Source organism: Porites lutea, chromosome 7, assembly GCF_958299795.1.
Source record: "Porites lutea chromosome 7, jaPorLute2.1, whole genome shotgun sequence".
In the NCBI taxonomy this organism is placed as follows: Eukaryota; Metazoa; Cnidaria; class Anthozoa; order Scleractinia; family Poritidae; genus Porites; species Porites lutea.
Genome location: NC_133207.1, coordinates 21,567,296 through 21,594,980, shown reverse-complemented (window position 1 = coordinate 21,594,980; position 27,685 = coordinate 21,567,296). Strand labels below are relative to the sequence as shown.

Genomic DNA, 27,685 nt, shown 5'->3' with positions numbered 1-27,685 from the left:
TTGGATCTGGATATTGGGCATGGCTTATAAAACCTACGGGGTCACAAGCCCCCCTACCTTGGCAGAGGGGATACCTGGAAATGTAAAAGGCACAGGGAGGAGCAAACCATTTGTTAAGTTCGAAATATTCGATTTTCTTATTTGCTTTGGTTGCATATTCGTTCTTTTTTTGTGGCAACAGCAAGATTTTAGAAATTTTTGGGGTGGGGAAAGGGGGGGGAGGGGAGGTCATTTTAAAATTCAAACCAAAAGTATTTGGAAAATATATAGTTATTTTAGGGGTAGTACGGTACGACTTCATTAGCACCTACATAGCTCTCTGTGACTTATAATTTTAAAGTACCCCTGGGGTCAGACATGAGAAAGGATATTATACTCCCCCCCCCCCCCCCCCCCATCCCATCCCATCAACCCACACAGCAGAATGTCTTAATATTCTTTAAGGTGTGGCAAGTCCTTATCCTCCCTAGAATTAAGCAAACTACACTTCCAAGGTGGGTGGATCCAGCTAAAAAAACTCGGAGGTTGTGTTGCCATATAAGCATGTTAATGCATTTCTTAATGAGGCGCAAACAATGTACATCTTTCCTATTGAAGAAAGTCCAATCTTGAGGTTCTTTTTGAAATCTACAAACTTGAAGTACTCAACTATGCCTCCAAATAGCCATTCTACAGAGACTCTCACAGAGCTGACAGCCTTATTAAAATTTACCATCTGTGGGGTGAGTGTCATGTTTCTAAAAGGAATCTGGAGGTGCACCCTCAATGGGTAATCGGGGTCTCCAAAACACATAGTGGATGACCCGCCAGCCCAGGTGAAAAGGCATAACGTTGCATATCTTGAAGAAGATTGGAGTCTGCTAGCATGGCAGCGTCGTGTCGTCTGCCCCCTATGAAAAAAAACGACAAGTTAAAAACATTTAGATTAAAAAAAATTCAGGTCTTTTACTAAAGGGTAATTTAATATTCCATTCCCTTACCGATTGGTAAATACATATTTCCAATAATTCCATCTGGTAATGCCACGGATTGGAATTTTACACCGTGAACTCTTTTGTGACCATTGTAGACAACGCGCTGATTTTTGCCAGGCTTGCTTATTGATCTAACTGTCCCATCAATAAAGCCAAAACAGTTATCCAAGGGGGATCCCCTAGCTGTTATGGCATTACTGTATATTTCCAGTGAATGAGGGTTGAGGATGCTATCATTCCACTGCAAAGTTTTGTGACTGTGTGCCTGGTAGATGTAGTCGATCATGTAGTTGTTTATCATGCATAACACTGGAACAGGCTTCCCAAAGCGAGCTATCATGTCTGAATATCGACAAGGATGGCTATGTCTCTTTAGAAAAATGCAAAGAGCCTCCAATCCGCTACAGATACTTCTTTGATAGCACTCCACTACCTCAGGAATCCCCAATACTTCAGCCAGAAATGGGAAGTCGTTCCTATAGAAGCGAAACTCTGAAAGGCACTGGTCGTCTTCCAAATCATCGAAGTCAAAACCAGGATAAGAATTGTACGGAAGATCAAGATTATCGGACCCTTTGAAATCGTACAGAATGGCTGCTTAACTGTTTAGAAATTGCCGCCACAACGGCGTTCTCTCCCCAGCCTTTTTGCGGGTTTTGGAGTCCCCGTCGCCGTCCCCGTTCTCGTTGCTTAAAGTCCCAAGAATATTCCGAGTTATTTCGAGTTACGAATTCACTGATTTGGTAATTACTAATGACTATTATATATGAAAAGCAGCACAATTCTGCCATGATTTCGAATGCGCACATCAGCCTATTCTAGTTGTATGGCATTGCGCTCCACGAGTTTCTCATGGGTGTTCTGGAAGATCGTAGGTGTTCTGGTTGGAATCCTCAGAAATGTTCGTTTCTTAGTTTTTCATTATTACAGCATCACTTGAAATAAATCATAGGGCTGAGAAGTTACTTCTACTTTTTAGTAGGAAGTTAACTTTTTATTCCGCATCATTTACGGGACTGGTGCCTTTATATACATCTTTTACAAGAGGGATCTTTAACTTTTACTGTGGTAACTAAGGTTAAAATATTTTAAAAGTAAATACTAAGACCCCAACCCATCTGCTGGTTGCTTCAAATGAAAAATCTTAGATATGAAATTAGCACGTGACATCTCACGTGTCACGATAAGTTTCTCATAGAAAGAGAATGCGATAACTGAAGTTTATTACAAAGTGCGATGGAATTATTACATGTACAAATTGCGACAGCTTTGTTACAAACTGCGACAGCTTTTTTATTACCAAGTGCGACACGGTTTATTACAAATTACGACAGGTGTTACAAAGTGCGATGATTATTACAAATTGCGACAGTACAACCAACTCCAGTACTGGTGTTATGTCAAGGTGTTTACACAAACCTGAGTCTATTTTTAGACAGTTTATAGTACTCATTTTCTCTCGAAAAATGTAACCTACACTACATAGAAATATGACTAGGAGTTTCAAAATGAAAGTAAGCGCTGGCGTTAGAGTTGGGAGACTCGAGTAAATTTCCAGAGTGCAAGCAGATGATAAACGAGGCCTGAATTTTTAGTAATTGTTTGTTTATATTTTTTAAATTTCTTTATTTGCCTATGGAAATAATAAATCTAGGTCAAGAACGGTTAAGAGTGATGAATCCCGAGGAAGACAAAATATTTTTTATGTGTTTGGCTGCTCTACCATGTCAACAATTTTTGCCGATTCACAGTGGAGGTTGGGAAATATCGACATATGGATATTAAAAGGTTTAATGTGGTGCTCGAAAATTTTTGTTTTGCCGTGGTACAAGGGGGGGGGGGGGGTTGATAGAACTCCCCCCGTTGGGTTTTTGATATGTTGCAATATTTCGAAACGATTTTGCCTTCAGTGGAAAGCCTTTAATCTTCTATACAAGATGAGGCCGCCATCTTGCATTTTATCAAGAATTAGAAATCAGGTAAAAACAGTAAGAATAAATATTTTTTGGCGCTTAACGCTTAAAATAACACTGACAATACTAATTACTTTGCATCATTTCCTTTTATTGTTGAATAAAGTTGACAAAACAATGCGCGTTTTCTCTCAAAAATGGCTTGACCACCTGCTACTTATGACTTCATATCTCCTAACCACAGTAAATACAGTAAACTTGTCTCAAGATACGCGCGAAGGATAAACGAACAGCTACAGAAAACTTCTAGTGCTGATGTTTTATCGTGTTTTGGAAAAAAAAAAAAAAGAAAGCCTTGTTGGCGCTTGCCAACGCGACAGTTAGCAACCTTTCCTCCCGAGTTCGTCGAGAAAGTTGAGAAAAGACCTCGCTCCAACGTTCGCGCAAAATAACTCGTTTCGAAACGCTTGCTTCGTAGGCTACGCGACATTCATGACAAATCATTTTACAGTTGAATGGTTAACCAGGGGATAGCTTCAAAGAGTGTTACACATTTTGGCGGAATCGATATGGTTCCAAGCCTTTCTTTCGCCTCAACGGATAAATGTGACTTATGGTCAAATTATCATCTGAATTATTAATTTACCTAAACGGGCGAATTTAACACCTCAACGGGCGAAGAATACTTTGATTAATTGCATGTGGTACCGAAGTCGTTTTAGACACAAATCTGGTTTGCTTCACACCTTTCCTCCCTTTTCTCCCGAGACCAGAAAGCCAGAGTCAGCAGTTTAATCCGAACAGAATAATTTTAGCCCGGTACATCACTTCTTCTGAATGCGCAGAGAAAAAACTAACTCCATGAATTACAGAGGATTTGATGGATATCTTCGCACCTCCATTTATTCGTGAATCGGCAAATAGAGCCAAATAAATATAAATCTCTTATGTTCCTCGAGATTCATCACTAAAACGCTCTGATTCGAGACCTTGACGAATACTTCCACAAGCAAATAAGACATCTAGAAAATAAAAAAAAAGACCAATTGCTAAACATTCGCCTCGTTTATAATCTGCTTGCACTATGGAAATTTACTTGAAATTTCTATCTCCTCTAGGTGCGTTTTACGTGATGTTATCCTATGGGAGTGAAGACGCCGAAACTACCATGTAACCTTTGAAAACCGAAACAGTGCTCTTATTGGCTAATGAAAACTGAGTATGCACGCACTTAAAGCAGTTAAGGGAAAAGTAGGCGTTCGAAATGGAGTCACTCTTTTGATGAAATTAGACAATTGATTTACCAATTTCTTTCTTAAGAAAATTCGTGTGATATTCCTGTGTTAGCTTAATCTTACATCTTTGTACTTATACTAAATGTAAGCGAAGGAAAATGAAGGGTGGAGAGCAGGTGTTTATTCTAAATGATAACATGACGTCACGGAAGCCTTACTGTTAAAAAATTTAAAATGTAGCGTAAACCAACCCCAGTTTATAGTAAGGTCTCAGCTGTACTAGCCATTTCTGAGCCATCGTATTCTGTCGATTTTCCTCTTTTCCCTTTAGTATTGCCAGTATTGGCTGTACGAATTTTGGGGGGGCTAGAACTTTTTTCCTTGCACCCACCGTCACCTTTTTGAGGGTGAAAAGGAAAATTTTTAGAATAAAGAAATTTATTTTGTTGATTCTTGCATTGTTTAACAATTCACGCAAATTTTACAACGGCTCTTTCTGTGCAAGATAGCCTTATGGGGTTACGAAATTAACCTTAGACTGCTTGGAAGTTCAAAAATTAATGTTATTTGAACGAAAAACTACCCACATTAAAGCGGTCTGTTTATATTATCTCACTTCATGGTTTATTTGATAAAATTCATTTCATTTTCAAATATTTAGGAGGGAAGATACGTGGTCGGAGATATCAGATTTTTTTGTTTTGCAATACTTAGAAAAAGATCGAAAGATTGACCTATAAACATTTCAATACATTAAATTTCATGTAAATTAAAAAAAAAAAAATTAAAGATCAAAAAATTGACACACACCCTCTATCTTCAGATGTTTTGCGCCTTACCAGGTGGATGTTTGAACTAGGTATGTGAAAGGGGTACCATTTGCCCATAGAAGGCATGAAAGGGGTTTCTTTACCTTCTAAAATGACATATAAAAGGATGTTGTTAAGAAGCCCTCCTCCCGGTCACTTCTACCTATATAGGAAACAGGTGAAAGTAAAGCGTACAAAAATAAACTATACAGATGTATTTCGCCACCATCATTTTGATGATGATGATGAAAGGGAGCAAACTTTTGAAAACCAAAATGGTTTTCTCATTGGCTAAATAAAACCCTTAAATAAGCTTTATTGTTCCGTATGCAAATTCAATTGTGTCATCAGGTTTTAAGGTGCGCCCCATTTTGTTGTTGAAATTAAATTTTTATTCAAGCTTCTTGCGAACATCTTTCTCTTGAGCTCGAGAGCGGTTACAACGGATGACGATGCAAGTCTTTTTTGCGATTGTGTTCTTTGCTTTCATGGCCTCCTCTGGTGAGTGTAGATTACCAATTTGAGGTTTCAAAGTTTTATGATTCTACATCAGTGTACAGTGCACTTGGACGAGGGGCTTGATTACTCGAAAAAATTGGTTTCCTTTGTCACGAAAAAATAGAAACAAAAATTTGGCTCTGACGACTTCGTTAAAAAGATAAAGCAAGTAATTTAACTGAAAATGTGTGAAGGAACGGTAAGAATTATTCTTAAAGGTGCGATTATACTAGTGCAGAGTTGTTGTTCTCATGGGGCGGGCCTGTGTCCACATACGCACATGCGCCCTTGCGTACACGTACAGCTGAAATATGGAAAAAAAAAATTATTTTCTGAAAAAGAATTTCTATTATTAAACCTGGATGACTGATAAATTTTTCGCACTATGAATTTTTCAGTGACTTTCTGAGCTGAGACACTCATGGTCTTCTATCGTTCGTCTTTAGCGCTAGATTAATTCCCCACGTCATAATAGAATACACGAGCTGGATTATTGAGGAAAAAGTTTGAAAGTAAGCGAAGTCAGTTTTTCAGTGATGTTTTCACTGTTATGAGATCCGAGATCTTTGTCGCAGCAAGGTGGGGCCATTAGTCCAGTCGATAGTAAGGTTTCACTAATTACAAGCCTCTTAATTCATAGTAAGCTGTATTCTGTTGCTTTTTTAGTTACTTATTTTCGGTTTCTGTTGGTTGTGTCAATGCCTTCTGACAATTGTTTAAACAAGATCACCTTTCAACTGTTAGTGAAGGAAAGTTTCACTAAAATGTAGTGTGTTAACTCTTGTATTTACTGTCCCTGTGCAGTATAGCCTTTCTTGGCCCCGAGGTTCACGGATAAATGATAAATTTCTTTTGTTTTATCCCACATGCGGCGGACCAAATGAATTTTAACATCTTGAAATTATATATTAGTGCATTAATTTTAGATAGCCTTGAAGTTTTAGATAATTAGAAAACAAGATGTTCAAATATTCAAATGATCAAATTGGACCTGTTAGCCCAGCAGAAAATTTTTGTTTTTGGTAAGGGTTCAAAGTGTGTATAAATTGTTTTGTTTTGTTTTGTTTGCTTTTTCACTGAAACTGCTCAAGAAAACAGATAAAAGCGATGCAGACATGTACATAACGAAGTCACTGAATCCTATTGTAAAAGACTTCATCAATTTCAATTAATGATCGCTGCCTGGCAACCAAGCTCATATGAGAGAGTAGTGAAAAGCTTTAAATAAGTCGAAGTTTTTTATCGTTACTTAGCGCAAACACAATGGCTCATTAAAACAAGAGAGGGCTACAATAGAAAGCCAATATTGCACCCTGTGTTAGTTGCTTTAATTTTCACTTTGAAATACGTTCACTAAACTCAATTAACGCAACTTGATAAAGGAATATAAAGGACAAGCTTGACAGATGTACAAGAAGAATAAGTCTTCGTTTACGTACCAATAACTAAATAGCAAATAAGTAAGTAAGCAACTAAGTCAGGGAAATAAATCGTCGAGTGTGTTAAGATAAAGACAGGCTCTCTGACTGTCGAGACCCATCAAGCAATTCACTAACCAATGAATGATGTTAAAAAGCAGCTGATAAAATCCTCCCTCGGTCGAGAAAGCAACTATTTACAGAACCCATAAAATAAATGTGTCGCTGATCTACAAATATTGTAGAAATTAGAATGCAATTAAATTCAGAGACGTGAGAAGCGTGGCATATGCATTAAAGCAACACGGCGCCTCTTATATGAAGTTAATTAACTAATTATTTTCATCAGCTAGAATTATGTAAAACGGGGGATGAAATAATTGAAAAGGTAATGCGTAATACTATATAATACGCCACTTTTTCACCCGCTTGGCTCGAACTTAACGATCAATGGTTTTTAAAAATCTTTATTATTATTATTTTTAGTGTGTTTATCATTTTATCAGTTTTAATTAATGGAACTGGTTTAACTTGTCAACAAAATAAAACGATGCATAGATAAAAAATGAATGCCACGAATAAACTTGCGAGTGTTGCCACAGCATGAACCCGTTGTCCTGAAGTTCTTAAAATGAGTTAAAACCAGAGTAACCAGGTTTATTATTCCACTTATGCATACATCAGCCCTATTCCAGGAGGTGACAGCCAACGATTGCCTTTAAGCTGCAGACGTTTCCAGTTTGGAAACCAAGGGTAGAGCAATAGCGAGAACGCTCACCTCCCTTCTTTAAGGCCCGGGTTTGAATCCCCAAGAAGACGCCACATGTGGTTAAGTTTATTGTCGGTTCTTGTCCTCGCTCCAAGAGTTTTTATTGACCGGTTTTCGGGTTTTCCCTTCTCAAAAACCAACATTTCCAAAGTTCGATCCTAAATGTTAGACGCTAAGTAATCCGTTGTTGTTGTATCAATGTTTGAAATTGTCTTTTATCTGTTTTCTGATGTCTGATGTCCGACAACTCACTGTCGATGGTCACTGCATTGAAAAAATGTGTAGCTATCGTGAAGAAAATTTGTGTCTTCTAACCGGTTAGTCGACAATGTCCGATCTCTGATGTGTGATGTCTAACCGACCTGTATACAGATAAAGAACCGGCGAGGGAAGACTATTCCAGAGCACCGCCCCAGCATGGCTGAAGCTCCTCTTTCGGAATTCATTACGAGGACGCCGAATGGAAAGTTTGCCCTCTGTGCCTCTTCATGAATAGGCTTATACGTTGCTACGGTCTACAAATTTGGAACAGATATAATCTGGGGCAAGACCGTTAAGTGATTTATGGACCATAACAGTTTTTTGAACCTGTCGTTGGCAATCCAGTTGTAATAGAAGCACGATGAGGCAGTCTCGAAAGGCCTTCCCTGGAGTCTATCAACGTAAATTCCTTCTTGGATGTATTCAGAGTCAGCTTGTTACCAATAAGCCAATCACTGATATTAATTAGATATTATTTGAAGCTAAGGTTAGATTAAGAGAGACGTAAGCTTAAGTCGTGCTTTTTATCGGAACTACTTTGTCTTCTATTTACTTAATACTCAAATCGGCCACTTTGCTGAAATTCATTCATTTTCAACTGACATGCATTTAGAACATAAGGTAAAAATTCCTTGGATTACATCATATTCTTACCCTCATTAATATTATTAACAAACGCGTTCACTAATAAGCTGATGTTTCTTTCTGTTTGTCATTTCGCGGCATGTTGCGTCAAATTTTAGCATTTTGGAAAGATTTGAAATGAAAAGGCTGCCTAAATAATGAATGTCTCAGTATGTATATAATAAAAGCAATACCACATGGAAAGTGCTTTGTACGGCGTATACGCCTCGTTCTATTTATTTATTTATTTATTTATTTTTATCAGAGATCTCACTCGTTCGATTTCTGGTAGGTCAACAACTCGTGCGTAAATAACGTACGCCCGTACTTTCCTTGAAGTATTCTATATATATAGTTCTTATCTTTGGACATTTAATCCTTCCTGGAGGCTTTACATATTAAAGAAGGCAGGTGTAACTTCAATGCAATCTAATAGGACGTGACGCTTTTATCTTGGCATGGGACCAAAAGCGGTTTAAATCATGTGCTAAGCCTAAAGGAATTTCCATCAATAAAATAATCAATTGCGGATTGTTTAGCAAAGAAAAGATTACTTTTATTGAGGACAATGGACAGATTTTTGAAAGTCACAAAAGAGACTTTAAAACTTTCTAATCCCCTTTGCAATGGCTTGAACAAATTGTTTAACGTATTTATTTACTTTTCTCTTCAAGTTGAAACAAATTCTTTTTAAGATGGCGTCTTTGTGGTATGCATACTACCGCCAAATATATCGGCAACCCAAATTTTGTTACAAAATAATTATATTCTTTCCGCCGTTTGACTCAGTCTTACGAGGCCTTCCAGCAAATTAAACGAGTGCACCACCTCGGAAATCTCTTGGTCGCATCATCCTCTTTTGACTGGATAGGAATAACTTTATATGAGATTCTAGTTTAAGCCTTAAAACCAACCAGACGAGTCGACGTAAGTAATTTTTGAATTATAAATAACTAAAAAAGAGGTGCCCAGATTTTGCTTTACCATAAATGGTCAAAACTCTTTATTATTAAGACCAGCTCGTCAGAGATGCTCACCAGTACCGCAAGACCCTCACTGTGTTCCTCAAAGGAGTATGAAGTGGAGGTATATGCAGGGTATAAGATATTGTTCTCCTATGGTGCCTCCAGGTGGCTGACAACCATTGTCGTTCTCATTGGCTACTTGCTTATATTTTATTTAAATCGTCAGTCCGTCATACAGGGAGTATTTAGGGTGTTACCGGTTTGCATGTCAATAATTAGCTAGCACATCTTTACTTCAACTCCATCTTGCAACACTTGAAAAATGAATCCAGTTAAAGTATTGTTTACAGTTTTCTTCTCGGCTACCTTTTCATCTGGTAAGTGAAACCAAAGGAAGCACGTTTATATTGATGTATCGATGTAGCTTTCATAGCTATAATAGGTTATTGGGGTTTCCAGACATGACTGTCGGCGTCTTGACTGATCGCTGTTTTTTACCTCGCTAAAATACTTCCCTGCCCACTGATTTCGACGATTCGCACACACATATGTGATGATGGCGATCATCGCCTTGAGTAATTTTTGCAGTAGAGCCAAGAGATGTGTTCTGGCTTTTAAGCCCGAGCGACGAAAATGAGGAGAGTGCGTCTAGAGTGAGCATGCTTTTATGTTAAACAATGAGCTCAAAGCGTAAAACGTTAATGTCGGCCAATCGCCGAGCTTGTACGCGTTCTTGTAATTTATTTCATATTAGACTTCTACGGAATGTTTATCGTTTTACATTAATGAACAAAAAAAGAAAAAAGAAAAGTTATACATAAAAAAATAACGAAAAAGTCAATTTTCATTTCGCAGTCACCAAAGTAACATAGGGATGCTCGAGTTGGCCAATGCTACATAAGAAACGGGAAAACGACTGTAACAAATTGCAGAATGGATTGTATAACTGTTTACTATGTACCACGCTGCCATCATTGTGTTTGAGAAGGAATAGAAACTTTTTGAAAGCCAAAACAGCGTTCTCACTGGCTAATGAGAACCAATTTTGTACTGTATGCAAATTGAGGTTTGGGGCTGCGCCGCGTTTTGTTCTCTTTGAATTCAATCTTGCGGTCAAACTCTATTAAGCGAGCGTCTTCCTTTGGAAGTCTGCAGGCTGTTATAAAATGACTGCACCAATAGGAGCCTTTTGCCTGTCTTTTCGTTACTATCATAGTCTCATCTGGTTCGTGAAGATTGCTTAATTAAAGTATTTTAACATTTTAAGAGTATGAATCGTTTTCTTTCGTCCATAAAAATTGAAGTAAACATCGAGTTCTAACAGCCTTTGTAAAAGTGCTTACTAGTATAAAGATTGAAACGTAGAGCAACCACAACAGCAACCGGCAGCGAAAACGACGCTAATAAAGTGTATTCGTTTTTCACATTTCATCGAGATTTTTGCAGTTCACCTAAATGGTGACTATCATATAGACAAAGTTTCCTGGAGACAATTTTTACTTTCTTGACTGCCACAAGACTCTTGAATAGGGTACAATTAACAAAACGAGTTAAATTTCCATCATGAACCCAACAAATTGAGGGAAATACGAGATTGAATTTTTCATTTTCCAGCTGTTTTACAAGAGAGGATGAGGTTGATCATTAATACTATCATTTAGCGCAAACACAACAAAGCGACAACTGTAGAAAAGAAAGAAAATGACTCAGCTTGCTGGACTTTTACTCTGTTTGAACGTCAATGCAATATTAAAGTTACAGCCAGAAAAGGCAGTAAAAGAGCCACTGAGTAGATTTAAACTTGCAAATTTCAGGGTTCAAGGAAAAAATCTAAGCTTCAGTTAAGTTGTAGAACATACTAGATAAATGGGATAGTTTTTAACTAAGGAAATCATTGTGGTGTAGGCTCTGTCGGTGCGCGGGTTAATACTGACAGAAAAACGGAATTTTTTAATTAGCTGAGTTGGTAACACGTTAAGGAGATAACGTCTCAAAACCAGCCCTTGGGCCGAGGCCGGCAAACATAGTTAATAGAGAAGAATGATTTCTTAATGTTGCATGTTTTTGTGGCCTTCAGGAAGGTGCCCAGCGTTCAATAGCATTCCTATCATGTTGATTGTAACGACCAATAAAACCGTCGCATTAAATTCCTCCTCATGATTTGTTGCTATTTGTGAACGGAAAACAAGGGATTATGCAGCATCGGGGAGCTCCCGGTATAAACTGCAGCACTGTTGCTTTTATCTTTGATGTTTGACATCTCCTTCGATAACCAATCTCCCCTGCTATAACTGTGGGTCACATAAACATGTCGTTTAGACAAATCGCTGGCAGGCGGTTTCTAGATGCAGACAGAGAATATGCAAGTAAAACGGATCATAAGCAATTCACTGCATAAACTGATGAAAATTGTTAAAATGAACCAGCATATGAAATCCCGATCGCCACTTAGCCGAGAAAACTCATCTAAGTGCCTTGCTCTAAAAAATATGCATGGATATGCATGGATATGGTGATGCCCATAATAAAAAATTATAACATAAATAACCAACAAAGTTCGAAAAATGCGAGTCACAATGACGTCGTTGCAGTTGAATTCATTACATTGTATTTCAGGTATTTTTATCTGTCTTGTCTTGATAACACAGCCCAAGAAATAATCGCCAAGTCTGTGCTTGCTCCAGAAAACTTTGCCTGAATTATTTCCAGTTAAAGACATAAAATTTGTTAAAGTTGTAGTTAACGTTTGTGATATCATCTTTCCCACAGTGATGAGTCTCAAATGCAATGTATGCAGCAGCGCAGAGTCTTGGGATAAGTGTTCAAACACGGAAATGACTTGTCCTTCAGGTATGGAGGAACGCTGCGTAAAGGTTGAATTCAAAAATGGCGAAACAAAATCCTTTACCAGGACTTGTGGAACTAAAGATTACTGCGACAAGGACAAGAACCCAACATGCAATTTAGTAGAAAGTGTGTCAGGGGTTGAATGCAACGTCAACTGTTGCGAAGGAGATCTTTGCAACGCTGGTTCGGCAGCCAAGATCAGCGGCATCATGCTGTTGGCATGCGCTCTGGCCGTTCTGATGTTCAAAGGAGCATGAGCAGAAGTAGCGATTCGATTTCCCGATGTTAGGAGCTGCCATTTTGTAATTACAGCTTTCGTTTTTGTAGAAAAACCGTGTAAAAGCCTGGTAATAGTTTAGATGCCATAGGATCATTTCTAAGTTCAAGTTTGTAGCTGCATGGTTGTTGTTATAAATTAAACAAACTGGCAAATCTGCAGAAAATTCTTACTGTGCTATTAGATTAGTGGCTAGGATAACCTCTAAGTTCAGTTAAGAAAACGATGAGTGAAGCGCTGCAATGTAGAGCTTTTTCTCCCTAAACGACAGGTTCAAACTTGTGAAAAGCTTTTTAAAATAATTTTCTTTTCTTCTTTTTGTAACAAGCGTACTACTATGTGTGATTTTATTTGTAGCGTCACAGACATTATATGTCTTATAACCCTTAAAGAGAACACAAATATAGTTAATTCAGTGCAGCCAAAAGGAAATAAAAATGTGTTTTGACTTGACGTTTTGTTAAAGACTTTTAAAGTATTCTCTTCTGATCTATCCAAAGGGCTTTTTGATATATATATATTGTCAGATATCAAATGGGCATTCCAATTATTTTTCCATTTTGCTTATCGCAAAGAGACCAGGAGAGAGGGATATGGTGATAAATTTCAGTATTCTTAAGTCTGGGTAAGACCGCAAAGGTCCACGGCTTCTGCTTGTATATTTTGTTGTTCGCTCCAAAGCCAATAAAGATATGTGTATAAATATATCTATGTTGCATCTTTTTTCAATATTTTACTGTGTCAAAGAAATAGGAAAAGAAGAAGAGACGTTGTGAGATATAGCTCGATGGAGGAGATTTCCTTGGTAGTTTGGCATTGGCAGATCAACAACAAAATGGCGCCGTCCAATTTGGATTGCTTTTCAGGTTCCTCGGTATAGTATTGCTTGTTGCAGGTCTCCCGACACATATAAGCAGGAGATGAGGGAACCCAGAAGAGAGCCCTGAAGGACACTAAAGTCCACCAACGCAAGACTGGACTTCCTGGCATCTTTCCGAACAAAATGACGGCGGTCGGAGAGTTAACTAAGCAAACATCCCAGAAAGCTCTTTTAAGAGCTTAGAACTCTGCAGTTTGGTTACGTTAGCTAGTTCGGTAGAGCGTCAATTCGTCCCTGCGTGTCATATTTGTGGCAATTTTGAAAAAAATCTGGGTAGTACATCATTTTTAAGGGAATTACTTTAAGCTAAAACAAGAAATTCATATGCACGAAGTTCTTAAGACAGGAACAGGTAAATCAATTGAGTCTCGTTAATTTCCTCAAAAGCGTGGCGCCATGTCGAAAGCCTCAGCTTTTCCTTTAACGGTTTTAAGTGTGTGCTCTATTTGTAGCGTGTTGTGTTTGAATTAAAATATATGAAATGAATCCGTAAAAGTTGTATATTTTGAACTGCGGATAAAGATACGAAAGTGAACAATCCTCGCAGCAGAATGTACAACCTCAGCGGTAGCCTGCGTAGCAAGCGTTTCCAATCGAGTTATTGCGCGAAAGTTAGAGCGGAAGCAAAAAAAAAAGGTTGAAGGGGGAGGGGGAGGGGGAGGGGAGAAGAGGAACGCTTGCCCGCAAACCCCACGATTCTGGAAAACGCCCCTTGATATTTCACGGTTCGGTTCATTTGTAAATTGACAGCTCGTCAAAATAGAAGCGTAACGAATAGATTACCCCTGAATTATCAGATTTGTAAAATTACTTTGTTCTCTAATAGAACACGTTGCGGGCGATTGCAAGAACTGTAATAAAAAAGATTTACGATAAAAGAAAGTTAAAACTATGAGCGATTGCTGCGGAATTTCTTGCTTTTTATTGTGTGGCTTTATCTCGTCTGAAACTTTGTCGACACGTCAAAAATGATTTGTCCGGAACAATTCACTCCGCCGGGTATAAGTTTTGCAGAGCGGCTGCTCTTCAGCCTGTGTCGAAACGTTCTCTACAATAGATGCCGCTAAATTTCCAATGCAAAAAGAATCTTTTCATTTCAAAAAGCTGACAAATCGCTTGTCCATGGCGGCTTTAGCTAGTGTCGAGTGTCGATGTTATCTCCAACAAACAGTCCATTTTTTCCAGTCAGATCCGCACGCCGTCATTCTCAATAAATTGGCCTGCCCTAGTCTCCACTGCTCGATCTCCAATTATACTTTGAAGATTCTGATCTTATAAACCTTCGCACAAACACGATTCCAATAAATATCAGTCCAAAGCACTTGTAATCTGCGACCACAAATCGGATGAGACCAGATCTGTGACGCACGAAAACAAAGCATACCTGGTTTGATTGATGTTTCGAATGCCAGGTAATCAACACTACCCGCACCGCGCCAATCAGAAGCTGCGTTCGTGGGCGAACGCAGTTTTTCAAAATCGTGGGGTTTGCTAGCCTCCCACGCAGACGTTTTTAGGGGAGCTCGTATTTCTCCCCTCCCCACAAACACCTGCTCAACAGAGGACAACATTCCTTTCGCATTGTTAAATTCGCCCGGTATTGACCAATCAACAGTTTTAAAATAAAGTGTTGACAGGCTAAACACGACTGATAAGCTCGTGATAGTGTAAAAACGTGACCCTAAAGCCGGGCCCTAAAGTTACCTTTTTCCTTCTTTTCTTTCCTTCGCTAAGGCTATGCAGTGCACGGAGAATTCTAAAATCTGACTGAGTAAATCTTACGTTTGCCGCTCTGAGTCGAACTTTTATTAGAGGTCAAGAAGCTTTCTCAAAGTTTCATGCAGATCGCGTAATTATCGCGTTACCCTGCGGTCAAGGTCAACTTTCCAGAATTTGGAAAGTACAACGTGATTGGCTAAGCGAGGGAAAGGAATGTTGTCCTCGGTTGAGCAGGCGTTTGTGGGGAGGGACGAAATACGAGCTCCCCTAAAACTGCCTGCGTGGGAGGCTTGGGGTTTGCGGGCAAGCGGTTCCTTCGTTCCCCTCCCGCTCCTCCGTCGTTCATTTTTTTTTTTTTTTTGCTCTTGTCCCAGCTTTCTAGACGAACCTCGCGAGGAAACGCTTGCTACGCAGGCTACCTCAGCGGTTGAAAAAGAACCAGAAAAATTCAGAATCGGGAATCGAAATTCTCCTTTATTCACGCTCTGCCTTTCATCAAGTGCAGTTTTTGAATGTCCCATATATGTCTGGCAATATAATTTTTTTTTTAATAATTTCTTTATATTGGCACACATAAAGAACTGATCGTCCTTAACATTTTCAAGTATAAATATTGTGTTAATTGTGTTAATTTTGCTAAATATCGGAAATTATTGACCAATTGGTGGCCCGTTTAAGAAAAGAAATCGAGCAATAACATTTTTCTAATTCATATTAAACATTTCTAACACATCCGTCCTGACTGCACTTCAATAAAAAGTTATGAGGGAAAACACCATTTTAAATGAAAAAATTTAATCTTGAATTATCTAAAACTTTAATCTTAAACCCTTCGCGTGCATTCATTCCAAACGTAGAAAGTTACATTTTTATCCTCTTTCAGAAATGCCGACTTGTTTAATGATGGGACTGATTTTGTTGTTCGTAGTTATGTGTTTTTTTTTTTTTACAATGATGCAGACCCTTAACTGTTCTGCGAATAAATGCCTTGTTTCCAAAAGATTAGGGTCATTATGTTTTTGCTGCGTCTTCCGTAGTAATACAGTGGAACCCCGCTCTACGGACACCCGCTTTATACGGACTGTTTCGTTTGTAACAAAGTAGCGGGTAGTTTCGAAAACGAAGCACTCGAAAACGAAGACCGAAGCACGAAGCACCCAAAACTCGAAAACGAAGCACCCAAATCTCGAAAACGAAGCACCCTAGATCGAAAACGAAGCACCCTCAATCTCGAAAACGAAGCACCCTAAATCTCGAAAACGAAGCACCCAAAACTCGAAAACGAAGCACCCTAGATCGAAAACGAAGCACCCAAAACTCGAAAACGAAGCACCCAAAAACTCGACACCGGTCTGTCCTTTATAAACACGAGCTCAATGTAAATACAGCAGAAATCAAGCGCGATAACGAGTATTGGATAACGAATCGAATGCAGTTGAAATCTACTCAAGTTGTAAATGCATTTCCGCCGCTGCGTGGGAGGCCCGGTGGGAGGCTATGTTTTGGACGTGATCAGAAAACTGAGAACGCCCAAACTATTTCTAGAATATTACTGTATTGCCGTATTACTGTATTGCAAGTATCCCCGTACAAAATGATGAGCGTTTTCTATTCCATTCCTCGTTAAAGGCCATTTGCAAATTAGTGTAGTTAAGGGTGGATCGGTGGCATAAAAAGCATATCTTCAGGCTTCGCCCCACCGACCTCCTTCTCAGTAGCTTAACTCTCCTTTTTTTATTCGCTCCTTTTATTTCCAAATTCTCCTGTTCCCCACCATAGAGCCTGATCCCAGGCTATTACCCTAGAAAAAATTCTGCCTGGATCTGATCTGATCTGATCACGCAGTGTCAAAAATATCCGATATGGTAGACTGCAAAACAGTCGGTTTTTTTCTCAAAATCAGTAAAGAAGTCGGTAAAGCGTGGCGTAAGAGTAATACGCGCGAGCCTCACACTCCGTTTCCAGCCTCGTTTCAGACCTTTTGTGTTACTGCTCACGCGTACTTGAATACGCCAAAATCTGCTGACGGACAGTTTTTCAAGTCTACATAAACATGCATGTGTACCGAAAAAACGCATATTAAGGTAAGATGTATCAAGTATAGCGAGACCAATAATAAAATTAATACACTATATCCCATCTAGAAACGTTCAGTTAAACAGTTGGCAGGCTCTTATAAAACCTTGGGGTGGATTTTGTGGACCTTTGGAGGTGCGGACGCATCCGCTGCCTCCACCTGATTCGGATTGCGTCATGCAAGACGTACAGCCTACAGTGGTTTCGAGTTTTGGGTACTTCGTTTTCGAGATTTGAGTGCTTCGTTTTCGAGATTTTGGGGTCTTCGTTTTCGATCTAGGGTGCTTCGTTTTCGAGATAGGGTGCTTCGTTTTCGATCTAGGGTGCTTCGTTTTCGAGTTTTGGGTGCTTCGTTTTCGAAGGTTTAGGGTGCTTCGTTTTCGAGATTTAGGGTGCTTCGTTTTCGATCTAGGGTGCTTCGTTTTCGAGATTTGGGTGCTTCGTTTTCGAGTTTTGGGTGCTTCGTGCTTCGGTCTTCGTTTTCGAGTGCTTCGTTTTCGAAACTACCCAAAGTAGCGTGACCTATTTGATTTTGAACAGTCTGTCTTTCTTCCGGTGTTTGACTCTTGCAATACGAAAAGTCCTTTGATAAAGTTTTCTGCCTTCTGTTACACACGTTTCACTTCCTTGGCTTTTTGTTGCAGTCATTGCTCTTAACCTTCTTCCTCTTTGACGTTGTTTGCTTGCTGCGAACAAAGTAGCGTGACATATTTGATTTTGAACAGTCTGTCTTTCTTCCGGTGTTTGACTCTTGTACTACGAATAGTCCTTTAATAAAGTTTTCTGCCTCCTGTTACACACGTTTCCCTTCCTTGACTTTTTGTTGCAGTCATTTCTCTTAACCTTCTTCCTCTTTCACGTTGTTTGCTTGCTGCAAGCTGTACCAGGATCATCCTCCGCTTGTATTGCTGGGTTGTTGCTAACGTCTAGTAATTGTTCAAGTAAATCCACGTGTTTCCGAGGACCATCAAAAATGTAAACACATAGTGTTTCCATACCAAGACTTCCACCCCGATTGACTGCCTTTTCACATACTTCTACCGATCCTTGGTTCGTAAAACTGTCTGCTTTGGTCTTTATTTCGATAAAACATGTGTTCCTGACGTTTCCTCTGAGAGCCCGCTTAATGCGGACACCCGGATAATACGGACACTATGGCATGTCCCCTTGGTGTCCGTATTAACCGGGTTCCACTGTAAGTCTGAAATGCAACGAATGCAACAGTGCAGAGTCCTGGGATAAGTGCTAACAAAGAAGTGACCTGCCCTTCTGGCGTCGTTCAGTGCATAAAAGTTAAAGTTATGCCAAAAATGGCGAAACGAAAGTCTATGCCAGGTCTTGTTCATCTAAAGACTGTTGTGACAAGTAAAAGAACCCAGTATGCAAAGCAGTAAAAAGCATTTCAGGCGTAGAATGCGAGATCACTTGTCAGAGTAAAGATCTATGCAACGCTGGCTCAGCGACCAAGATCGGCGGTATCATGTTGTTGGCATGCGTACTGGTATTCCTGGCATTCTAAGAAGCATGAGTCATTGCAGCCATTCCCAATTTCATGAGCTGCTTTTTCTTTAGGAAGTTGTCGTAGGACAACCGGATGTGGAAAAAAACTTTCACTCACTTTAAATAGCTAAATTAGCAAAAGCTAGGATAAAAACTTAAATAATCATTTCATTTTTTAAAGGATATTAATATACAAAACATTTTCTCACAAATGGGAGAATTTAAACTTGTCAAGAATTTCTTTCTCAATTGAATTGTTCTTTTGTCGTATAAATGATCGTTAAGTGATCTTATTATTTGTAACGTCGTAAAGATCTTGAAGCTGTTCGGAGAGCATTAACCCTATTCCTAGCCAGCCCCCACTCCCCCCCCCCCCCCCCCCTACTCCCCGTCACTAGAAATTTGGATAACTTCAAAACCGTTCAAGGTAGGACCACCGAACTTTAGCGACTTTTCCTTAGAAAAGACCGTCTTTTCTTAGAAAAACACTTAGTAGCGTCAAGGTGCTTTAAATGAAAAATACCTCACATCCGGTTGATGAGCGTCGCTCAAAACCGCCTTTGCTTAAGTTCCATAATATGCAAACAAAAAAACACCCTGCGAGTTCAAATTTTTAGCGATCAAGAGGAATCAATTGTTTGGCGTTGTAAGCCAGCAGGGGTATTTTTACAGAACGGCGAACGCCGAATGAAGAAAAACTGAATGACTCTGAAGTTTGGTGATAAGGGTTTGCAAACGGAGTGAATCAATTTTCAAGTTTCAGGTACGTTTTTCACAAAACTAGGACGCAAAACGAACGAAAGTTTAAATATTAAACTATTTCGCTTTTTAAGAAAGTAAAAGGAACCAACATCATACAGACATTATTAAAAAAAACTGAAATGAAGTTTGTTTGTGACATGTTTCTCAAATACCACACGAGGCTTATTTGATTTCTTGTTTTTAAAATGAGGGGAGTTCTAAAGCTTTATTGCGCTTTACTGTACGTACACTATAAGAGATGGATTTCTTAGTAAGCTCCTGGTAGTGTAGCATACATATTATGTTGTAAACATAAAATCAGGCCCGTTTCAAACGTCGTGCTACCGTCCGAGCCGAACTCAATTGATCGAATTAAATTCGACTTTAGCACGGCAGTAGCGCGACGTTTGAAACCAAGTCTTGCTACCGCCGTGCAGAACTCAATTCATAAATCATAAATACATTAGAACACATTTAAAGGCTTGCTAAACCGTTTCTTTATTTTTGTGCTTTGTTTTCGGCAACAGCCGTTCAATTCTACTGAACTAAATTCGACGTCTGAAACCAAGTGTTGTTAGTGTCGTGCTGCAGTCGAGCTACAGTCGAGCCAGCTTAGCACAGCAGTCGCGGCACGATCTTGGCACCGCTATATTCGATTGTTGGGTTCGTTAACCTTGCAGAGTGAAACAGCCGTTGAGGGTTTCATAGCTGAAGTCAGGCGCCACACACTTCCTCGGAGGAAGGTGAGTAGATGACCTCCGCTTAATACCAAGAAAAGTTCCCAACATTCGCTTGTGGTCAATAAATCCCCGCCATTTCTATTAATTTTCATACGCTCGCTCAACGATCTTAAAAGAGAAGAACAGGCTAGCTTTTCCCAAGTATTATCAAAGATTTCTAGGCAATATTTGCTCCTTCCAACAAATTTTTTCAGTATCTCTTTTTTCATAACTGGCTCAGAGGTTGAGGAGAGCAAAAGGAAATATGTCGCATTGAAGTTTAATTTTCATACATTCTCGGTTTCTCAGGCTTAATTAACACTCCGTGAGTTGTCGCCTTTCTGCTCTTCGTTTGTCTCTTTGAATGAACAACATGTCCTTTGCCTTGACTGTCAGTCGCGAAAACAACATCACCCTAACGTAACTTTGAATTTCGTTATTCTGTGCAACCTCTGAGACCGAAGTGTAAAATATTATTCAGGCACAAAGTGTTCGGTAGCGATTATGGAGAAGTTGTTCCCAAGACCGTTTTTTCAAAGAAGATATCAATTTCCTCCTCTGAGAGAACAGTAGTTGCATTCGGCTTATTTCCTCGGCCTTTTTTTGTTTTGTTTTGTTTTGCTTTTTTTCAGTTCTTTTTGCTTTGCCTTCAATGAATCTCTCAATCTCGTAAATTCGGGATCAATGAATAGCCTTTTCCCATATTCACGCCTTGTAAGATAACGGTCAACGCTTGATAAGATTCCTCTGAGAGAGGACGGCTCATATTGTTCTCTCTTCTTCGTTAATTCTAGCTACAATAATGAATTCACTGAGGTATACATTCAGCTCCATCGGTGGGATTTTCTCTAATAGTCTCTCTTCTTTCCGTACTCGCAAAGAAATTTTAGAACAATGTTCAGGTCATACATCGTCTTTTTATTCAAATTTTCATTTTCTTGTTGAGCAATAAGCTCGTCAACATCATCTCCTGACACATCCATAAATCTTAATTTAAAATCATCGTCCATCGGATCTAGAATGTTTAGATTCCAAGGTAAATCGTCCCCCATTCTGAAGATGCGTCAAAACTACAAAATCGCCGCTGCGAAAGGCGCGATTTATTATGTAACCCTTAACAACGCTGATCTTTTCACGCGTGAAAAGAACTTGTTATCTTTACACGTGAAGATGTAATGTTTTCGCGCGAAAGCTCACCTGGTATTTCATTGGAATTGATATAATAAATGAATTTCATAGATTGGAACAGCGGAATCTCTAAATTTATTTCTTCATTCCGCAGTTCCAATATATGAAATTCATATATTTATTAGCGGAGCACCATGGGTGGGAAAATTTGGTAAACTATCTATCCGAGAAAATTTGGTTATGACGTAGCGTACGAACGCCGACCGTCCGTACACCCACTACATGTAGTAGCTGGTGTCAAGTGTCACAGTCGACAGTTATTCGCCATTCAAATGAATGTCAATTGACAGGTGTCAAACTAGAGCACCCGCTGGCCGTCATCACCTGACTGTATCGCGGGCTCATTTTTCTCCCCTTTGACGTCGCGTATTTTTTTTAATTTTCCGCTGATATTTTATTTGATCAGGGGCTCAATTCTGTATTTAGAAAACTGAACGCCCGCACTTCGCACCACAGGGACTACAATGTTTAATCTCACTCTTTCTATCTAGTTTGGGAGGCTACAGCCTGATATTGTACACCCATGTGACCGCCCATGTTGTGATCAATTGACAGCTGTCAAAACAGTGTATTAGCTGACCAGTATCGCCTGACCGTATCGCTGGCTCAGGTATCGACCCACTGAGTTCGAGTGTTTTTTGAAATTATCGGCTGACAAGTTACTACTTTTCTAATGATCGCACGCTCAAGTTCAATTTTTTTTTAAAATGCATGTGAAATAACTTGTGTTGATGAGGCGCACTATTGATATTTTGATTTCAAACTGACCTCGGACGCGAAAATTAAGGCGGCTTTTAAATACAGAGAAGGCATTTTCTTTTGACTTTTCTCAGCATGGTCACGCGTTGGTCACGCTCTTCGTCCAATTTTTATGCTGTGATTGATCAAAATTTGACAAGTCAGTTCATGCGGAAAACTTATGTAGCATCTGGAAAATTGTTTTCTGATAGCTGAAGATGACAGAGATTTGTGTCGCCATCTTGTCATGTTTTTAACCGGAGGTAGAAAATGAATACAGCTGCTATCAAGATTTTTCTGTAATTCATGGCTGGTTTGTTTATTGGGTTTATGGTTAAGAAATGCGCCGCTTGCCAAATCATCGGAAATCCAATTCGGATGGCATCGTCTTCTTTTTTCTCATTGCTTGATGCGTAAGAGGTTTTAAAAGGCTCAAGTGATTCCTGCTTTATATTACTTGATGGCCTTCACGAGCTGCATCTCGACTGATAAGCCTGAGTAATTATTGTATTTGATGTGTTTTTTTTCTTCAGGTTTCCTTAAGTCGAGCGTACTTTATGCGGCTAGTTATGCACAAGACAATGACCTGACCTACAGTGGTATCAGATTTGATATAAGCTTACAGAACTTTACCCCTTTTCGGACGCCGCTAGGGTCGTATACGATCCCTATGGAACGATGTTAATACATTCCTCCCTGAACCCATTTACCTTTTAGTTTAAGTTAACAAATTGGTAAGCAACAACGTCAGCAAAGATATATCTTTCCGGCGATACTTCGTTTTGGATATTCTGACCAATCCTGACAGAGTTACACTCACAAAAGGTAACAGTTTCGGGAAAAATCCACTGCAAATTTTCCCGCTTACATACTATTCTTTGAAAATTAAATTTGTCCTTTTTCCTAAAAAGTTAGGCAACCACAATTCCGTGCAAAAGAAAGACGATAAAGTGGGCAACAAAACTACCAATAAAGAAGGAAAAGAAGGGGAAAAGAGAGCGAGAGAGAAAGATCGAAATAGATTCTTAAAAAAATAAATTGGCTTTTGCGCATGCATGAAAAACAAAAAAGCTGTTTAATTGCGTCAAGTTAGTTGGAAAATATGCCTTTTCTTCTTGCAAAACTCGTCTTTTGCTAATTAGCCGAAAACCAGTCCAAAGAAGAGGAATTGGTGAAAAATAAGGTTTTTTCTCTACTCGCCGGCCGTCACCAAAGGGTTAAAAAGCCTTTAGACATTTTCTGACTGCAAATACAAAGAAAATTTCCCCAATAATATTTATTTACTATTTTGGCTATGAAAAGAAAGCTCTGAGCGATTTTTTTTGCTTCGAGTTCATCTTGAAAAATAGCAAACACAGGGAAGCTGCAAAGATTTTTTAAAATTTATATTAGCTTATGCTTACCTGATTCATGATTTTCTGAGACACGTTACTCTCAATACTTGACTTACTAAATGAAAATTGTTGTCTCTGTACATGTTTCACCGAATTGTATTTATTTTATTGATTCTTAGTACTCTCTCTCGTAATTTTAATCGCTGCGCCACTTGTTTTCAGTCGTAAAAAAAAGCCGCGCGTAAAGATCAAACGCTTTTAAAGATTGCTCATACACGTAACAAAACCATAAATAAAGGGAAATAAAACTTAAACATAATAAATTCTCTATCACGTTGAAGCGTAACTCTGTTAATGTTCACTCAAATAACAACAGCCGGCACTGGAAATTTAGTGCTTGTCAAAAGTGAGAACATGTCCGGCTGGCCGTATAGGTGATTTTGGGAATTTTTTGATCGCATTCACTGAAAGCCCATACTTATTACCCTACATATGACAAAGGAACATATTTTTCTGACTGAACAGTCGCTGCATTATGGTATTCTCTTCATGAAAACGTTTTATAATGTGGTCAATTCTATTACTCTTAAAATATTTTTTCCTCAAGGTTAAGAAAAAAGCGTCAGGGACAACATCTTGGATATTCTACAGAACATTCATATTGGTGCAGTCGTTGCAACTTTCCTTTTTAACACTTGGCGTATTAAATGTTTAAAAGCAGTACACATCTTTAACGAATGTTTGGTGCTCCTTAACGGCAAAGCCCTAGAGATAATCAAAGAACTTACCACACCACTTGTTATCTATGTATACCATAAACTTCGTGATGGGTATACTCTTATGTACGATCACACAAGAGCGATAGAATGTGGTAGAAAACTTCAAGTGACACTACACAATAGTGGCCAAAAAGAGAAAGAAGGAATAATATTACTAAAACTAGCGAATATCTACTATCAAAGAAGCAAATACGAGGAAGAAAAACAGTTTTACGAGAAGGCACTCAGCATCATACAGCTGATCATAATTGAGACTGGAAACATTCGCGGAGCTGGAATATGTTATGGAAATCTAGGAACTGTGTTTCAATCTGTTGGTCAATATACCAAGGCTGAAGAATACCTTTGGAAAGCACTAGTGATCAGGAAAGAAATTGGTGACAAACAAGGAGAAGCATCAGATTACGGAAATCTAGGAACTGTGTTCCAATCGGTTGGTCAATATACCAAGGCTGAAAAATATCTTCAAAAAGCACTAGTGATCAGGAAAGAAATCGGTGACAAAAAAGGAGAAGCATCTGATTACGGAAATCTCGGAACTGTGTTCCAATCTGTTGGTCAATATACCAAGGCCGAAGAATACCTTCAAAAAGCACTAGTGATCAGGAAAGAAATCGGTGACAAAATAGGAGAAGCATCTGACTACGGAAATCTAGGAACTTTGTTTCAATCTGTTAGTCAATATACCAAGGCTGAAGAATACCTTCGGAAAGCACTAGCGATCAGGAAAGAAATCGGTGACCAAAAAGGAGAAGCGTCAGATTACGGAAATCTAGGAACCGTGTTTTTTTCCGTTGGTCAGTATACCAAGGCTGAAGAATACATTCAAAAAGCACTAGTGATCAGGAAAGAAATCGGTGACAAAGAAGGGGAAGCATCAGATTACGGAAATTTAGAAACCGTGTTTATTTCTGTTGGTCAATGTACTAAGGCTGAAGAATACATTCAAAAAGCACTAGTGATCAGGAAAGAAATCGGTGACAAACAAGGAGAAGCATCTGCTTACGGAAATCTAGGGACTGTGTTCCTTTCTGTTGGTCAATATACCAAGGCTGAAGAATACCTTCAAAAAGCACTAGTGATCAGGAAAGAAATCGGTGACAAAGAAGGAGAAGCATCAGATTACGGAAAACTAGGAATTGTGTTCCAATCTGTTGGTCAATATACTGAGGCTGAAAAATACCTTCAAAAAGCACTAGTGATCAGGAAAGAAATCGGTGACAAACAAGGAGAAGCAATAGATTACGAAAATCTAGGAACTGTGTTTAAATTTGTTGGTCAATTTACAAAAGCTGAAGAATACCTTCAAAAAGCACTAGTGATCAGGAAAGAAATAGGTGGCAAACAAGGAGAAGTATCAGATTACGGAAATCTTGGAACTTTGTTCCAATCGGTTGGTCAATATACCAAGGCTGAAGAATACCTTCAAAAAGCACTAATGATCAGGAGAGAAATCGGTGACAAAAAAGGAGAAGCATCAGATTACGGAAATATAGGAACTTTGTTTCAATCTGTTGGTCAATATACCAAGGCTGAAGAATACCATCAGAAAGCACTAGCGATCAGGAAAGAAATCGGTGACAAAAAAGGAGAAGGGGCGGATTACGGAAATCTAGGAGCTGTTTTTATATCTGTTGGTCAATATACCAAGGCTGAAAAATACCTTCAAAAAGCACTGAAGATCAACGAAGAAATCGGGGACAAAGGTGGTGTTGGAGCTTCATACTTAAATCTGGGAGAACTTTGTCGAGAATTTCAGCTTAATGCGAAGAGTCGAGAATTTGCTAATAAAGCCCTTGAGATAAGTTACGAAATACGGGACATTGAATTGCAGTGTAACGGCCACCTTACCATTGCTGTGAACGCGTTAGTGGCAGGAGGAAGCATAACTGAACTTGTGCAAAATCTCTATAAAAGCATTCAAAAGTGCGAAGAAATGCATGATTTTTTCAGAATCAAAGATCAATTCAAAATTTCTTTTTTCGATGAGCATGTGTCCCCTTACCTTCTTCTCTGTGGGTTGTTGACTGCTACAGGCAGTTATTATAAAGCTCTTTACGTTGCCGAGCTTGGACGGTCCAGAGCACTTGCAGACATACTATCAGATAAGTACTCTGTGGAAAAAGAGGTAACAGTTAACCCACAATCATGGGTTGGTGTTGAGAATATCATGAGCAAAAATGCCCTTAGTTCCTGTTTATACGTATCCTGTTTCGATGAAAAGATGTCTTTTTGGATCCTTAAGCCAAACAAAACCATAGTTTTTCTACAAACAGAACTCAAAGAAAGTACAGCTAAAGTGTTTGAAAATCAAAGATTTGGTGGCCCTCAGAATTTAAGTCAAGAACATTGCGAAGATCGATCATTGTTTTCTTCATATTTAAGCTCCTTGCTATCATGCAAATTATCTCAAGATGACACCTTCGAAACATTACGCCTTATGGAAGAAGAAGAACACGAAACGTACGACTCTGAAGCGCTTACCCTTGCTGATGGCTACAACATCATCGTCGCTCCAGTAGTTGACTTACTACAAGAATCAGAAATCATTATCGTACCGGATCCACTGTTGTACCCAATTCCCTTCCCAGCTTTGAAGAATGATAATGGGCAATATTTATCGGATACTTTCAGGATTCGTATTGTACCTTCCTTGACGACTCTATGGTTGATTCAGCAGAGTCCAGCAGACTACCATAGTAAAACCGGTGCATTGGTCATAGGAGAGCCAGAGGTCAGTGATGTATACTATCAGGGAAAACGTCTACAATTATGTCCCTTGCCTGGGGCAAGAATGGAAGCAGAGATGATTGGGCGACTGCTCGGCGTTGAGCCATTATTGGGAAAAGATGCTACTAAGCAAGCAGTCTTGGAAAGAATGCATTCCGTAAGTCTCATTCACTTTGCTGCTCATGGTTGTGAGGAACGTGGAGAAATTGCTCTTTCCCCTGTGAGCTCGTGCGGAACCCCGTACGAAGAGGACTATTTACTGACGATGGCTGAAATTTCACAAGTTCGACTGACTGCCAGGCTGGTTGTCCTTTGTTGTTGTCATAGTGCTCGTGGCCAAGTGAGAGATGAGGGAGTCGTTGGAATTGCTCGAGCATTTCTAGCATCGGGTGCACGCGCCGTGCTGGCGGCACTGTGGGCTGTAGAAGACAAAGCTACCATGCAGTTTATGAATCATTTTTACGAGCATCTTGTTCGTGGTCAAAGTGCAAGTGAATCTCTTCACCAGGCCATGAAATGGATGAGAGCGAATCGCTTCTCTGACGTTGAGCAGTTGGCGCCGTTTATGCTAATTGGAGATGATGTGACATTCAAAGGTTAGTAATTAAAGCTATTTTTGGATATTGTTAAGTGTTATGTATTTTCAGTCAAAAGATGTACAATTTATGTTTGTGACAACGCATTCTGATGC

General features: G+C 39.2%; 3 protein-coding genes across 3 annotated transcripts in view; 2 read left to right on the top strand and 1 right to left on the bottom strand.

Moving 5' to 3' along the window:
• The window catches only part of LOC140943440 (uncharacterized), a 38,645-nt gene that overhangs the window by 10,025 nt on the left and 935 nt on the right, over positions 1-27,685 (top strand). The gene's annotated exons all lie outside the window — the stretch shown is intronic.
• Positions 961-2,427, bottom strand: LOC140943312 (uncharacterized). Its single transcript, XM_073392391.1, has 2 exons — positions 2,394-2,427; positions 961-1,568 (listed from the first exon to the last, which is right to left on the bottom strand). The coding sequence occupies exons 1-2, from the start codon at positions 2,425-2,427 to the stop codon at positions 961-963; spliced, it is 642 nt and encodes a 213-aa protein (XP_073248492.1).
• LOC140943311 (uncharacterized) lies at positions 18,576-27,595 on the top strand. Its single transcript, XM_073392390.1, has 4 exons — positions 18,576-18,630; positions 22,685-22,750; positions 24,099-25,841; positions 25,938-27,595. The coding sequence occupies exons 1-4, from the start codon at positions 18,576-18,578 to the stop codon at positions 27,593-27,595; spliced, it is 3,522 nt and encodes a 1,173-aa protein (XP_073248491.1).